General features: G+C 36.3%; 1 protein-coding gene across 1 annotated transcript; it reads right to left on the reverse strand.

Annotated features, from left to right (window-relative positions):
- Nucleotides 1-790: 790 nt before the first annotated feature.
- LOC142607416 (zinc finger protein BRUTUS-like) lies at nt 791-14,675 on the reverse strand. Its single transcript, XM_075778907.1, has 14 exons — nt 14,145-14,675; nt 12,087-12,296; nt 10,214-10,408; nt 9,792-10,132; nt 6,992-7,217; nt 6,666-6,834; nt 5,332-6,558; nt 4,997-5,168; nt 4,643-4,864; nt 4,386-4,523; nt 3,070-3,304; nt 2,890-2,949; nt 1,307-1,378; nt 791-1,206 (listed from the first exon to the last, which is right to left on the reverse strand). Exons 1-14 carry the CDS (start codon nt 14,439-14,441, stop codon nt 1,069-1,071), a joined length of 3,702 nt encoding a protein of 1,233 aa, XP_075635022.1. The 5' UTR covers nt 14,442-14,675; the 3' UTR covers nt 791-1,068.
- Nucleotides 14,676-15,473: the final 798 nt, after the last annotated feature.

A 15,473-nucleotide genomic window follows, 5' to 3' on the forward strand; every position in this document is an offset into this window, starting at 1 on the left:
TAGCCATGTGTTCAAAACTATTTGGTTTAGCTACCTTTAGGCACTCAGCTTCAAGTTCCAAATGATGTGCCACATCATCAAAGGTTTTGATTTTTCTCATTTTGCATCTTGTGTTGGCAAAATCTATTTGCAGATGAGGTGAGAGTACGTAGATGCAATCAAATCCGCAAAATAAATGCGGTGAGATAGTTGATTGAATGTTAAAATTTGAATGAAAATCAAACCCAATATTTAGAAGTTTAGGAATTAAATTGACTCAAATAAATAGTTGATAGACCAAATTAAACTTTACTAGAGGATCAAACTAGTCATTTAACCTACTTCCAATTGTCTATCAAACTACCTCCACGATTAGGGTTCAAGTGATAGCCCAATCCTAACCAAAAACAGAAAAACAAAAAACAATAGCTCAATGATAGTGTCATCCTTTATAGAACTTCATATCATAGTTAGAACCCCACCTCTTCCTCCCCCAATATCCACCTATTTAAAAAATAAAATAAAATAAAAATAAAACCACTGCCATGATTCATGATTGATAACCCTTTGCCACTTATTTCAGATTGAAAAATGAGTTACAGTTTCCAAATTCATGTACACAACACATCCATGCAATTAATCAGAAGCACAGAGGATAAGTTGCAGTTCTATTTGTCCAACGCACCCGGAACTACACATTTTTTCCGAAGTATTCTGAGGCCAAAATATATCTTAAAGCTCTACGTGTCTATTACCATACAAAATTGAGGAACCCCAAATCAGCTTTGATTGTTTAGCAATGGCAAAGATGTTATTAATAACTTTCCTGCTCAATGCAATATATTTTCAATTTCTATATTGATGAAAAGAACAGTTGAAAACTCATTGAAAAGGAACAAACATCCACCATCCTCCTAACTTTGGGAATGATCACCAGTTTTGGGGTATGACACTGAAATTTTCGGGAAAATTGTATTCACTATTTTTGTGTGTGGAATGTCTACTCTACAAAGCCTTGTGTAAGTATGCTGCCGCCAAAGGTATTTACAACCCAAATATAACCAAGAAGAAAGCCGCCAAATGTTCTAACTAGTTTGATGTTGAACAATTGTAACCGGAATCAACCTTAATTACCCGGGTATTATAGGATTCGCAAAACCCACATTTGTGGTATAGCCAGTGGAAGGCTGCGGTCCCCTTCTTATCACAGTCGTTGCACAGTATATCCTGGAACAACAAAATTAGTCACTTTGATACTCAGCTAATAATGATAACTTGATAGGGTTACCGAAGAATTTGAAGATGAAAAAGGACTGGCTGTTTTTACCTGACAACGATCCCTGTATTCTTCTGGGAGTTCCTCAGAAGCCAATAAAGCATCAAGCATGCCGAAGTAAACCTGAAAGGATACACACCACAAAAATTTTCATTTTTTTTTTTTCTTGACCTTCCATCTGCAGGTGATAAAGTATCGGTCCAACCAGCCAAACCCCATCCATTCACTCATAACAATTGAGTATTATTCACATTTACAATGTTTAAATGAATGTTCTGTGAATACTAGGAAAATAAAGAAAACACAGATGCAAATCCATAGTCTTCACAACTTATTAACCATGTATAAATTTTGGTGGTACTTGCTATTAGCTTCACCCTTAAGCGTCTTGGATGTGTATCACTTAAAGATTAGCTCATCAAGTCCATACCAACTGTAGGATTCTTTTGAGTAGTTCAAGACATTCATCAAGCTTATAGTGAGGTCCATTTAAGTTAGCCAATAAGCATCATCATACAATATTTGGTCATACTTTTTGAAGGTATTGAAAGATTCGAGGTTGACCTAAAGGCTTCTTTTTTGCATTTTCCATTTAATAAGTATAAGAACACGACATTTTCACTATTTTTTTCACAACTAATAACGGCCTGTTGCAATCTATGTAGTACAGATACAGACACGATCCCTGATACGGTGACACGACATTTCTTGAAAACTAAGATACGATACGTCGAGGATATGACAATTAATTAATTAATTAATATTTATTTTTAGGTATATATATTTCTTATTTGGAATAAGTTATGTTTATTTTGGATTTAAAAAGTATGTAAAAACAATGAAATGTTTGGAAATATATCTAAAATTAATTTAAAGACTATAAATAGTGTTTAAAGTACGAATAAAAGAGTTCAAATAAACTAGACACTCATAAAAAGAGTTCAAATAAACTAGACACTCATAAAAAGAGTTCAAATAAACAACATTCAACATCAAAATAGAACAACTGAATTAAAAAATATTTTTTCAACCTGAGTGCGTGCTTGACATGTTTGTGTCCGTGTCGGATACATGTCCATGTCGGATACATGCCTGACACCAGTACATTGGCAATTTTGCCATGTCTGTGCTTCCCAAGTTGCAATTGGTACATAATAAAAGTGGACACAGTGGTATATCCAAGAGAGAGAGATGTTGCTCCAATCACAACCCCATGTCGATGGTTATGAAAAGAGTTAAAAAAAAACAATGTCCTAACATTACTCTTTCCTATTTAAATGTTGTACAATGATCAGGAGGTTCTGATTTCATTTTAGGTCTTTGGTTTTAATCATTACAAAGCTCTTACTTTAGGGCTTCCAGGATTTCAATAACTCTTGATTACTTATCTAGAAAATTCATATGGTTGTGAGATTTATATAATCCTAAAAGAACGATAACACAGATTTTTATTAAAATTATATATGTGAAAATTCCTCACCTATATGCCACTAAGACTCAAAATAGTCCAATTTTAAGTTCTTTGGAAGAAAAACAGGGCAAGATGAATATGGTTATTTCGGTGTGATACCCAAAGAGCTCATCAATGGATCTTGATAACAGTATAACAGATGAAGTGATATTAAAACACTTACGGCCATATCTCCCAAAGATTTGCTACAAATTGGGCAAACATAGTGACTGCAGGTGTATGCCTGAGATAATAAATAAGTAGGATATCACATTAAGCACTGATAAAATCGTTATAAGAAGTCAAAAGTTCAAGCAGAACTTCAGTACAGGAACCAAAGCAAAGAAGGCAACAAAATGCAGACCTGGAAGCAATCTGAATGCATAAAATGGCCACATGGAAGAGCTCGAACAGTCGCACTTGACGTGAACAAAAAATCACAGCAAATGGGACAGTTTGTTTCCAGACCTTTCTCCCGGCACTTGTGATCTACTAACTTTATCCCCAGGCAACAATTGCATGTCATGCAGTGAAAGTAATCAATGCCAAGTCCGTTCCCCAGACGGCATAAATTGCAAAAAGGACAATGATAAACTGTCCTGAAATAAAAATATATAAGAAAAATAAGTAATCCACTTCGGCAATCCTAACCACATATGTTACCTAAATGATCAGAATCAGAAGAAACTAAGCCTAATCACCATACTGAACAGACCATTTAGAATATCCCTACGGATTAAATAGCAATAAATGATTATGGACACGTGCACTACCAGTTTGTTACCATATCAAACATATATAACCCCAAAACTTCTCAAGAAATAAATTGGTCATTACCATGGTTTTGAAACCCAGACCATTCAAAGAACCAGAAAATGAGAGGTTTAAGGTTTTTGAGGTCAGACCGGGGTTCAACCAAGGTAAAACTGTGACATGTCATGTCATTTAATTTTTTAGTGGATTTGATACTTAAATTGTATTTATATATTTATCTAATTATATTTATTTATTTATATATATATATATATATATATATTAATCTCCCATTCCTTACCAATAAAATGTGTGTGGCCCAATGCTTTAGACTTTAGACATGCTTATTTTCTGGTTGGGAGCAAGTTCAAGTCCAATAAATGATAAACATGTACTTTGATGTGCAATATATGATAATTTCAACCCACAGTTGGGGGGGACCCTAATAGCCCTCTATTTAAGTCTAAAAAAATTAATTCAGATAAGTTATATATCTTATAATTTTGCATGGAATTTTGACAAATCCACCATTAAATTACATTTTCCTTTTATATCCTCCATGCTTACAAAATATCTAAAAAATTAAAGATCAATAGCTATATTATCAATAAATTTTTTAAATTACAAGTTTTTGTAATTTAAAATTATGCATAAAATATAAGCTTATAAATCATATAGTATATATTATCTAATTGGCACAGAATTTGACATGTGAATTAAAAACATAAAGAACTTACAATTCAACGATTAGATTTTCAAAATACGTAATAATGTAAAATTTAATAAAGGAAGTTATAGCCTTAGGCTATAACTAATTTTGTAGCTAAACTTTGTCCATTTTGCATTATATTGAAATCTAAAAAAAAAATAAAACCTGATTCATTGATAAATAATTAGGGAGAAAAAAGTTAAAACAAAAGTATGTACCTTTCATCATCAAAAAATTTGCAAATACTGCAATAGTACTTTGCCATTGATAGTCCACCACATGAAGGAGTTGAGCAAACTGAACCAACGGGCTGAATTTTCAAGCAGCGCATACACATCATTTCAGTTGTAGCCTTCCTGCAAATAAATTAATATTAAAAAATAATACATAGAAGTCCATTGATAATCAAGCAGACAATATTTTTTTTTTTGATAAGCAATAATCAAGCAGACAATAATATATGGCACAAATATACCTATCCATTGAATGGTCACTGATTTTATCATGGCAGAACCTGCATGTAAATAACTTGCCACAGCAAGCAGCACGGAGCTTACAATTTCTTCTGTAATGCTCACACCCAAATACTTGTTTCTCTGAATCACGAAATGATGGAGAACATGCAAGTAAATCTTCAGAATTTGAGCCTTCACCTGCTGTTGCCTGAGGTAACTTCTGCTGAGATGCTATCCACCGACTAACATAACCCATTTATATATCATTACACGTAAAAAGCATATTAATCTATTATACATTGAAGCATACAAACAGAATGTTCATCTAATAGGTGGTGCACAAGGTTTATAAAAGGGTCACAACATTAACTGACCTGGTCATAAGATTTTGAATAAGATATGCTTTTCTTCTTGGATCAAGAGTTGAATCTCTAGAAACTTTTCTTATTTCAGATTCAAGCTCATTTTGATTCATCCTAAAGATATCTTTCCATCCAGGCTTGAAAGTGAGATCACTGTGGTCCAAGCTTTCATAAGCATCAGTGCCTGATATTGTAAATTTGGAATATTTGAGAAAGAAATCTTAACAATATGAATCTTCAACATACTTAACTTTTATGACATCCTTTTTTATATATAAAACAGAACTGACAAAATAAACTGCAAACACTAGGATCCAATGCACCACTAAAAGAAGCACCACACGAACCTAGTGAAATGCTACTCCCCGATGTTGTCGTCTGTGGAGATGCAGCAGAATTTCCCTCCCACCATTCATTAAGCCATTCACTGAACATTGTATTTTTAGTTGCATTCTTCCACGTGTCCATCATTTTATTCTGCTCCTCCTGAGTAAGAGCAGACGTGACCCATGGCAACATTGATTGAAGGACTTCTGCACCTGTAGTACCAATTATTCTACCAACAATTTTGTCCTGATCTTCCACAGAAAAATGTCTGTCAAACAGTGGCCACAACTCTAGTTCTTCCCGGAAAACATGTTGATCCAATGTTACTCTAATGGATTTGCACATGCCCTGAAGCTTAGTAGAGAGCTCATCGTACTTTCTCATGGTATCATTATGATCAGAAGGATCAAAGTTACTTTCAATTGAATGATCAGAAAATTTTGTACCGTTCAAGCGCTCATGCAGTTGTGTAAGCGCAGAAAGCACAGAAGAAATATCCTCAAATAGTTTCTCTTCCTGCTTGTGGTCCAGAGTGTAAGAGTGGCTCACATTATGAAGAGTCTCTTTAGATTCTAATGCTGGGAATACTATATCATCCTCTGCGTTACTATGAGCCCGATATAAACCCCATAACAAACGAAATCTGCCAGTAAACTGCCTAAGAAAGGTCTCATTGCAATCATTAAGCTTTCCGGATTCAACGTCCAAATACTCCAAGTCTTTGCGAATGGCTTTATGAAATTTAAATATGTTATCAATAGGTCGTGTTGCAGATCCAGCGTTGGTACAGGCTATGTCTATTTCCCAATTAAAAAGACTTGAATTAAGGGAAGGAGCAGAAGGACTAAAAGATAGGGACCGTAGTGACTTTGCTGCAGCTAAAGTCACTCCTAAATTATTTCCATTCACTCCTAACCCAGGGACACAGCAAGACTGTTTACTGCAAGGTAATATAACGGAATTCCCAGCTTCTGTAGAATGATGAGCATCACTATCTTCCTGTGGTATTGAGATTCCATGTTTAACCGGCCTTCTATTGTCATCTGCTTGAGTGAATGAACGTTTTTCCTCAGAAGAAGACAAAGAGGCGCATGCACAGACCGGTTGGCTAACATATTCTTCCATGCCGGTCAATACCCTTGCAGAACAACCACTGATTGCACTTGAAGACAAGCAAACATTCCTTAAACGACCTTTACAGGCCCAGCCAGAAAAAAGTTTGACCAGTGCAGAATCTGATGCTGGAGCTGCATCAGACAACTCCAAAAGTTAGAAACAGATACAAAGCAGAGCAGCACACGCATTTTTAACAATATATATATAAATAAGAAAAAGTTGAGAACTGATATTGAACCTGCCATATACATATTCTGGAGGAAGAATGTGGCTTCTTCATCACTAACTGATCCTACCAACCATGGCAAGACACATTCAATCAATTTCAAGGGCATCAAACATAAACTCTTATACAAGAGTTCACGCTGTTTTTCAGGGCTAAAATGCTTCCGAGCAAGTGGAAGAACCTGCACTTCAAAAGGAAAAGTTAGATAGCTTTTAAGGACAGGTAAGATGCTTGAATGTCTTTCTCAAGTTCTAAATGCAGATAAAACGTTTTTACCGTATTCTACAAAGAATATGGCGTAAAATGCAGAATGTGTCATTTCTTGCGAAATTACTCACCTGAGCTTCCTCATCATGAAAATGTTTCTGTATGTTGTCCATTATTTGATCAGCCTGAGAGCACAACTTTGTACAAAATTCAGCAGACGTTGAGTTGGCTTCAGCACTTTGGATGCTTTCTATCAGGCACCTAAGCTTGTCAAATTGAATTTTTTCTTCTGCATGCTCCTGAGCAAAAGAAAGTTCTGCATCTACAGCAGGGAATATAATTTTGTCCTCAGCAATGCTGCAGACAGAGAAACAATAGAAGCTCATTTCATGAAATGTTTCATAAGATATGAGAAAGACATGTCACTGTTACATTTCCTCTTTCATTACTAAAAATTATTGCTTTCTAGGTCTAATAAGGTTAGAAGAACAAGTAAAAATAATAAATATATGAATCCAGACAGCCTTTACAGCAGACAGCGAAAAGAAAAGACCCATCAAATTCAAAAATTCTTAAATAGGGTTCCTGGATAGTCGTGGGAAGAGTAGGGTTCCTGGAGTCATTTTTAAGCTCGATATGGAGAAAGCCTACGATCATGTGAATTGGGAGGCTTTGTTGTATCTGCTGAATAGGATGGGTTTTGGAGTGAAGTGGTGTAAGTGGATTCGTTCTTGTATATCCACAATTCAGTTCTCTGTTTTGATTAATGGGTCCCCAGCTGATTTCTTTGGTAACTCAAAGGGTTTAAGACAAGGAGATCCGCTATCTCCTATGTTGTTTTTGATCTTGATGGAGGTGTTTAGTAGGATGTTGAGAAGAATGGAGGGAGCTGGCTTGATTCGTGGCTTTAATCTTGAGGGTAGGAGGGATGGTGGGGAACGTGTTTCACATCTGTTATTTGCAGATGATACTATCCTCTTTTGTAATGCAGATGTGGAGCAAATTCTTCATATCCGGTTGTTGCTCCTTAGTTTTCAGGCGGTAATAGGTTTGAAGGTCAATGTGCATAAGAGCGAAATGGTTCCTTTAGGGGAGGTTGGTGATGTGCATGCTCTGGCTGATATCTTGGGCTGCAGAGTTGGATCTTTACCTATGTTGTATCTTGGCATGCCGTTGGGGGCTCCTCACAATTCCCCTTCAATTTGGAATACAATTTTGGAAAATATTAAGCGGAAATTATCTAGGTGGAAGAAGTTGTACTTGTCTAAGGGAGGTCGTTTGATGTTACTCAAGAGCACGCTTTCTAGTCTTCCGACTTACTTTCTATCGTTATTCACAATTCCTACTCATGTGGCTAATAAAATTGAAAAGTTGCAAAGGAATTTCCTATGGGGAGATCGCAAGATTCATTTGGTAGGATGGGACAAAGTTTGTGCGCCTATAGCCAATGGTGGCTTAGGGACAAGGAAACTGACTACCTTTAATAAGGCTTTATTGGGGAAATGGTTGTGGCGGTTTGGAAAGGAAGAGGGTCGGTTATGGAGGCGGGTAGTAGCTTCAAAATATGGGGAAGATTGGGGGGGATGGACCTCAAAGCTGGGTAGGGGAGCTCATGGGTGTGGTTTGTGGAGAAGTATCCGCATGGGTTAGGAGGATTTCAGCAAAAATTGTCAATTTGTGGTTGGGTTGGGGAATAGGGTGAGGTTTTGGCAGGATGGGTAGTATGGGTTCAACCTTTTCAATTGGCTTTTCCAAGGCTGTATGGCATTGCCATTGATAAGGAGGCTTCTGTTGAAGCTTCTTTGCATAGGCAGGGGGCGGAGGATAGAAGAATTTGGAATGTTCGATTTAGTAGATTTTTTAATGATTGGGAGATGGATGAAGGGCTGCAGTTTCTTCGTATGTTGGGTGCTATAAACCCTCCTATGGATGTTGGAGACCGGATGAGATGGAAATTGAAGCCTAATGGGGCTTTTGACATCCGGTCGTACTATAACAAATTAAGAAATTCTCCTTCAACTATCTTTCCTTGGAAAGCTATTTGGAGAGTAAAGGCCCCTAGGCGAGTTTCTTTTTTTGTTTGGTGTGTAGCTTGGAATAAGATCCTAACGGGAGACAATCTGAGATTGAGAAGATTGGATTTTGTGGATTGGTGCATTATGTGCCGTCATTGTGGAGAGACGGTAGATCACCTACTTCTTCATTGTGAAGTGGCCTATCGGTTATGGAGCTTTGTTCTTATAACTTTTGGCTTGGCTTGGGTTATGCCTAGTTCGATTTCAAACTTGTTTTTTGGATGGTGGAATTGGCTGGGGAAGCATTCGTCTCAGATCTGGAATTTAGTCCCGTTGTGCATCCTATGGTGTATTTGGAAGGAGCGGAACCGGAGGACTTTTGAGGATTTGGATAGCTCTAGTGATAAGTTGCTTGCTTATTTTAGTGGAACTCTCTTTGATTGGTCTCGGGCGTGGGGACTCACGTCTAGTGATTCCCTCCCTTCTTTTCTTTGCTCCCTTTTTCTATTGTAATTTCTTTGTTGTTTGGTTTTCTCTCTTGTTTCTCTTTGTTTTCTTTTTCTTGTAATTTCTGGGTTGCTCTGTGTTCTTTAGGCATAGAGTAACCTTTCGTATATATATCATTCTTACTTATCAAAAAATAAAAATTCTTAAATACTACACCATGCACTTTAAGGGAACTTTACTGCTTGAATCCTTCCATACTTTATTAACAGAACTTCTAAGCATAAAAACAGTTTTAGAAATGAAAGTGAAGTCTGTGAACTAGGCCATGGTACCACTGACCATTATCCCATAGTTAGTCCTTGTCCACAAGGCAAATCACATTAAGTATGCCACAATTGAAGAATTACATTCAAAGACTCATTTGCCTGTAAAGAAAATTAAAATAGGTAACATGGCTGAAAAACCAAACCTGTGAAAGATGCAGACCTCTGCAATGAATTGCAGCCTCTTGTTGAATGCAAACAAATCAGAAAAATCTCCAGAAATTTGTATCTTCCTAGCGGCCTCGGCTATATCATTCAACTCTATTTTTATAGCTTTATGCCAAAGCAATATTTCATCTATAGGACAAGACACAGTGGAATTGGTATGATCAGCATTTAGCTCCATATGCTTCCTTTTACCAGTTTTGGAAGATTCACATGCACACTTCCCCTGCTCAGTCTGACTGATAAAGGCACTAGACCCAGAATCTTCACAACCTTTCTGCATTTCAGACACTCTTAGCCCTTCCATCCAAGCAAATACAACCTTCACTTGAGCCAAGATAAAGTTAGCCTAGTTTTCTCATAAAACCATCCAAAATGATTTTCCACCAAAAAGAGTCCTCACCTGCTGAAGAAGCTTCTCTTCTGGAATTATCTTGCACAAGCACTTCTGCATGTCCTGACGTTCATCAGATGATATAGAGGAAGAAAGCCAAGGAAGAAATTTCGCCATCATGTTGACAGGAATGCTGCAAAGAAACTGCCATACCAACATGGCCTGCTCTTCAAATGAAAACTTCTCGATAAGCAAGGGGAAGACCTGCCAAAAGAGTAAGGTCCAAACTTACTTCTAACTCAGCATACTTTTTATTTTTTGATAAGTAGTTCTAGCCCTGCATAGTGAGCTCTATATGGATGGCTGGTGAAGTATGGAGGGTGGTATAAAAATAAACTCAGTTCCATGTATTTTGCAATAAGTATCAAATCTTACATCCTAAAGACTAGTGCACATGATCAACTGTCAGCTCCATCTAGAGCAACATATAAATGAGAAATTTAAAGGAGTTAACCCACCACTAATTTTGTATCGCGTACAACTTACACAGCATTTGGCTGAGAATGAAGCAGGAAGGGAGGTTTCACTATTACTCATGCTGGTATGGATGAAAGTGGAACAATGTAAGGAAGAGGAAAGAGGTTCCTTTCCTCTCTTCCCCACCAAACTTTTTCATCCATAAGTAGAGGGAACGGGATGGAAAAATTGGTTGTCTAATGTCTATATATTCTTTATTCCACTCAGGCCCACCATTTGTTATTTCTTCTCTCCTTTCTTCTTTGATCAACCAAACATAGGAAGACAAAGGTAGTTAGCCATCTCCCCCCCCCCCCCCCTTCTCCTCCTCCTCCTCATCCCCTCCTGTTTCTTCCCTTCCAATCAAACAAATTGTTAAATTCTGTGTCTTGGCATGCAAGTAGCAACACATACTCAGCCTCAGACAAGAAACCTTAAGGAAAAATTAAATATGAGTTTAATAGTTGATCATTGTTTTCAGAATCATTCTCATTGTACGATAAAACATCTTAGGCACTTGGATAACCACTGATGTGTGATATACATTATATAACTGTTTAGGGGGAAAAAGTCCTTTTGGCAAGAAACCAGGACCAAAACGAGTTGGAGCGGTTAAAACAACTGAAGAAGAAGCCTCCCTCTTCATAAATTTGATGACATAATAGAGGCCCTCCATATAATGTCTGTAGACCGGCCAGCTTACAGAACACTACATAGCCAAGATGCATATCTTTTTCACATCACATATAAACGACCTAGACAAACCTAACCTCAAATTGGATATTCATAATGGCCCATGATGGTTTCATTAAAAAAAATTCCTGCACAGCCAAAGGAAGGGAGGGGTTCCTAAAGGGAGCCTTGACATGCAAAGCATCTTCTTGAAAAATGACCTGATCAGAGCTTCTCTGAAATTATCACTGGCTACTCAAACAACAGCTGTCTGCTGAAGTAGAAGCAATGACCAGAGGAGAATACAAAATGACATCCAAGGAATGAATATCCCAATTTATGCAAAAAAAATGTAACACATTTTCTGTTATGAATATAACTTTTAGTGAGGATTACAGTCAAAAAGCATAAAAAATTAGTACTCCCTATGAAATCTTGTATACTACTAACGTTTCGTAATTCATATAATTTTTATTTTTTTAATCTAAGTATGGAAATTTTATTGAACATGAAAAACGCCACCCCAGTACACAAGGATTTAAAATGATGGAAAATAATACATATGGCCCACCCTGATTAGTCTATTAAGGATCCACAACCGACCCCAAAATTTTGGGACTAAGACTTGGTTGTTTTTGCTGTTTGACATTCATTAGATCCAATCAAGTATACCCTAAATATAATAAAATGAAATAAAACTACCATAATAATCTATTAAAAAAACTATCACATTAGAAATGAAACAAACAAACACCTGTTCCTCTTCCTTGAACATATGCTGGCTAATTGATGTTTGAAGAGCTCCAGTACAAGAAGCCAACTCTCTTCTATAGCTTTCTTCATTTTGCAAATTTGACTTTAACAGCTCAAACAACTGATCAAAAAGAGCAATTTCTCCCTCATGCTCTAGTGAGTAAGTTCGGGCAACATTCTTTACACGTATATCCAGAGCTGGAAAGATAACCTACAATGCCAAAAGAAAACATGATGTAATAATCTTAATTGATGAAAGACAAAAAGGAACTTTCCAAAGTGAACTGATAACACATGATTTAATAAGTTTGCATTTCTCATTTATTTAAGAGCTTACTAGTAAAAGTGTTGAATGTTACTTATCACTTCTGTAATTTATATCCAAAGCCTTTTGATCTTTAAGTTTTAGATGTGCATGTCTGTGCATATGTATATATACATACATAAACAATATATGATAGTGACCCGAAATTAGCTTTCCAAAGTGAACTGATGACCCAAAGTAGTGAACCAACTCGGTCTGTCTCCATCATACCTCAAGTCAAAGTATCATTCCCCATTAGTGTAACCCATAATGCAAAAAGAAACATATCCTAGCCAACTAAGCTCTACAGAACATAAAATAAAGCTTACATGCCTGGATTGTTATCATTAAACACTAATCCTCTCAAGTCTTGAAAAATCAACTATGTCAGCATCATATATAACAACAATGGAAGCTCCAAACAAATGTTTCCTAAGCTAACCACAACAAGGAGATCTATGCATGGCACACCATATTTATTTAATATTATAAGAAATTATAGCAAATGTTGCAAAGGCGACACCATTATTCACTTGTACTGGCAACATCTGCTTAATGAGCAAAATGAAACAAAAACATCAGTGGACGTGGTAAAAATTAGAAAAGAGTGATATTGTATAGCCCAAAGCCACATATGCAAGCAATTCCTGATAGTAAAATAGTTATGAATCCAGTAAAATTTGAATCACAAAGCTCTACCTACTTTCAAAGCCATTCAGTGAGTTAAAAGTGAGGGAATGCCCCATTGTCTATTTCAATAGAACAAGTGAGTCAAATTTACATGCTATTGTGGTGTGATAAATGAGAGAAATATAACCACTCATACATTCTTAGAGGTAAACCTTATTTAAATGATGAATGAGACCATGTTTGTAAACCGAAACTAGTGTTCCAATTTATATGGCGATCCCATCATTGCTGGGTAAACCCAGCAGTTTTGTAATGTTCCTGGTTTTTGTATTCCTCTTAATGGATTCTAGCCTTCTTGTTATCATGAATATTATAAAAAATAAATAATAAAAAAGATCAATATGCTGATGTAAGTGTCCAAAAAACCCTAAATTTGGGAGGCAAGAAACGATACATTTAGGTCAGAGTAAGTTGTAACTTAAGGCACCCATATACAAATCCAAGACTCAAATTAAAGTCCCGATAGCTCATACATCAGGGCCACATATAAATGAAGCATGATAACGTTTCTGCAAAATTGTACTTACAATGAATTGTTGCCAAAGAAGCTTGAAATTTTTAAATTATTTGAAATTATCATGATAAGGCAACAACCCAACTGCGGATTTAGCACCTAATATCAATTTCTAACTTCCTCTCGCAATCCTAACGAGGAAGCTAGATACATAATGACACATGTAGCTCAATCCAACACACGAATGAACACAAAAGTGGAGCAAGATTTGATATTCGCTACCAATTAACATAACCTCTCAATTAAACCAATTGAAATATCAAATGAAAATTGAACCATCACCACTATCATCAACCAAAGCCTTCAAATGATTTTTTTTAAAGTAAAATTTGAAAAACACAGTTCCAAATGTCTAATACTCATAAATCCGCATACTATCCAAAATTCCAAATTAAGTAAACACACAGCCAAAAATGAAAATCAATTTTATTCAAGCTAACACCTAAATAAACAAAGACTTATAGAAAATTCATATTATTTAAACTCCCAGAAAAAAAAAAAAAAAAACATTTCCAATCTGAAAGAAATCCAAAAAAAATTACAAAACACACCTCGTCCTCGGCATTGCAGTGGTGCTTGTAAATAGCTCGGAGAAAATGGTAGCGGTCGAACAAGGGCTTGATATCGCCACCGGCGGTAGCAAAAGTGACGGCGGCATGGTGTAACCTCTCGAGCTCGGAACGTATAGCCTTGTGAAAGAACAAGAAGATTAGGATCGGGGGCTTAAGCGACGAGTTCTTCAAACATGTCTTGGACGGCGTGGGCTCCATAGCTTTGACTGGTCCCGCCATTACCGCCACGCCTCCACCACCGTCTCGGTGTTGCAGGCCCGGAAATGGCGTCCCCATTCCGATTCAGATTTTCCAAAACCCTAGATTTTACTCTCTTTCTGTTTCTCTGAGCTTTGGCTTTTTGTTTTTGTTTTGCGCTTTCAACGTGAAACGGAGTCTGGGGGCTAAAAAGCTTAAGCTCTTAGCCTTAGGCAAACACACACTACACGAGACACAGAGTTGTTTTGTTATGAAGTGAAAATGAAAGAGAGTCGGGTGGTGGGTAGATACTAGATTAATAGATAGAATCATAGATAAAAGGAGGAGAAATTTCTTCTTTATACTGTTTGTACACGTGGCGGCACAAGGACACGGTGTAACCAAAGTTTTTCCAGTTTCCAACCCAACGTACTCCAGTTATATATATATATATATATATATATATATATATATATATATATTTTTTTTTTTTTCGGTGTGTTTGTGTTTAACGAACGTAGTTTTCATAATAACTTGCTCTACCATCTCTTAAAAGTCACTATAATTTTTAAGAGGAGTTGTGATATATCTTTGTGTTAGATCCATTTTTCTGTCCCTTGTGTGTATGTTTCTCAAAAAAAAAAATAAACGTAGTTTTCATGATTATTAATTATATAAAATAATTTAATTTCAAGATTTATTCCCTCATCATTCCCTTCATCTTTTGGCCCAGTACTCATCCTATAACTATAAGCAGCCTTAAGTAACAAAGTTTGACCTTATCTTCTAAAAATAAAATTTATCTGGGCCTGCTTTTTCTTTCATCTTGACAGGCATTTGATTATGAAAAAAAAAAAGAAACGGCTCTTATACTATATTAACCCATAAATTATTCATGCAAATATCTACTATTTGAAAAGGTTGGATGCTATGGGTGTTAGAATAATTTACTACTTATGACAAGTTTAAGGATAATGTAATTGCACTAACATAGGTGCATAATGTATAAGAAAATCTTTTTTTTTCCCCTTTAATGCCTACATTATGATCAAAGAATCGCCCTTCAAAATGATGTCATGCAACCCAACTTGCCTCGTGGGCCCAAGTGCTTGACACACAGCTACTAAAAGT

The sequence above is a fragment of the Castanea sativa genome, chromosome 8, assembly GCF_040712315.1.
Source record: "Castanea sativa cultivar Marrone di Chiusa Pesio chromosome 8, ASM4071231v1".
In the NCBI taxonomy this organism is placed as follows: domain Eukaryota; kingdom Viridiplantae; phylum Streptophyta; class Magnoliopsida; order Fagales; family Fagaceae; genus Castanea; species Castanea sativa.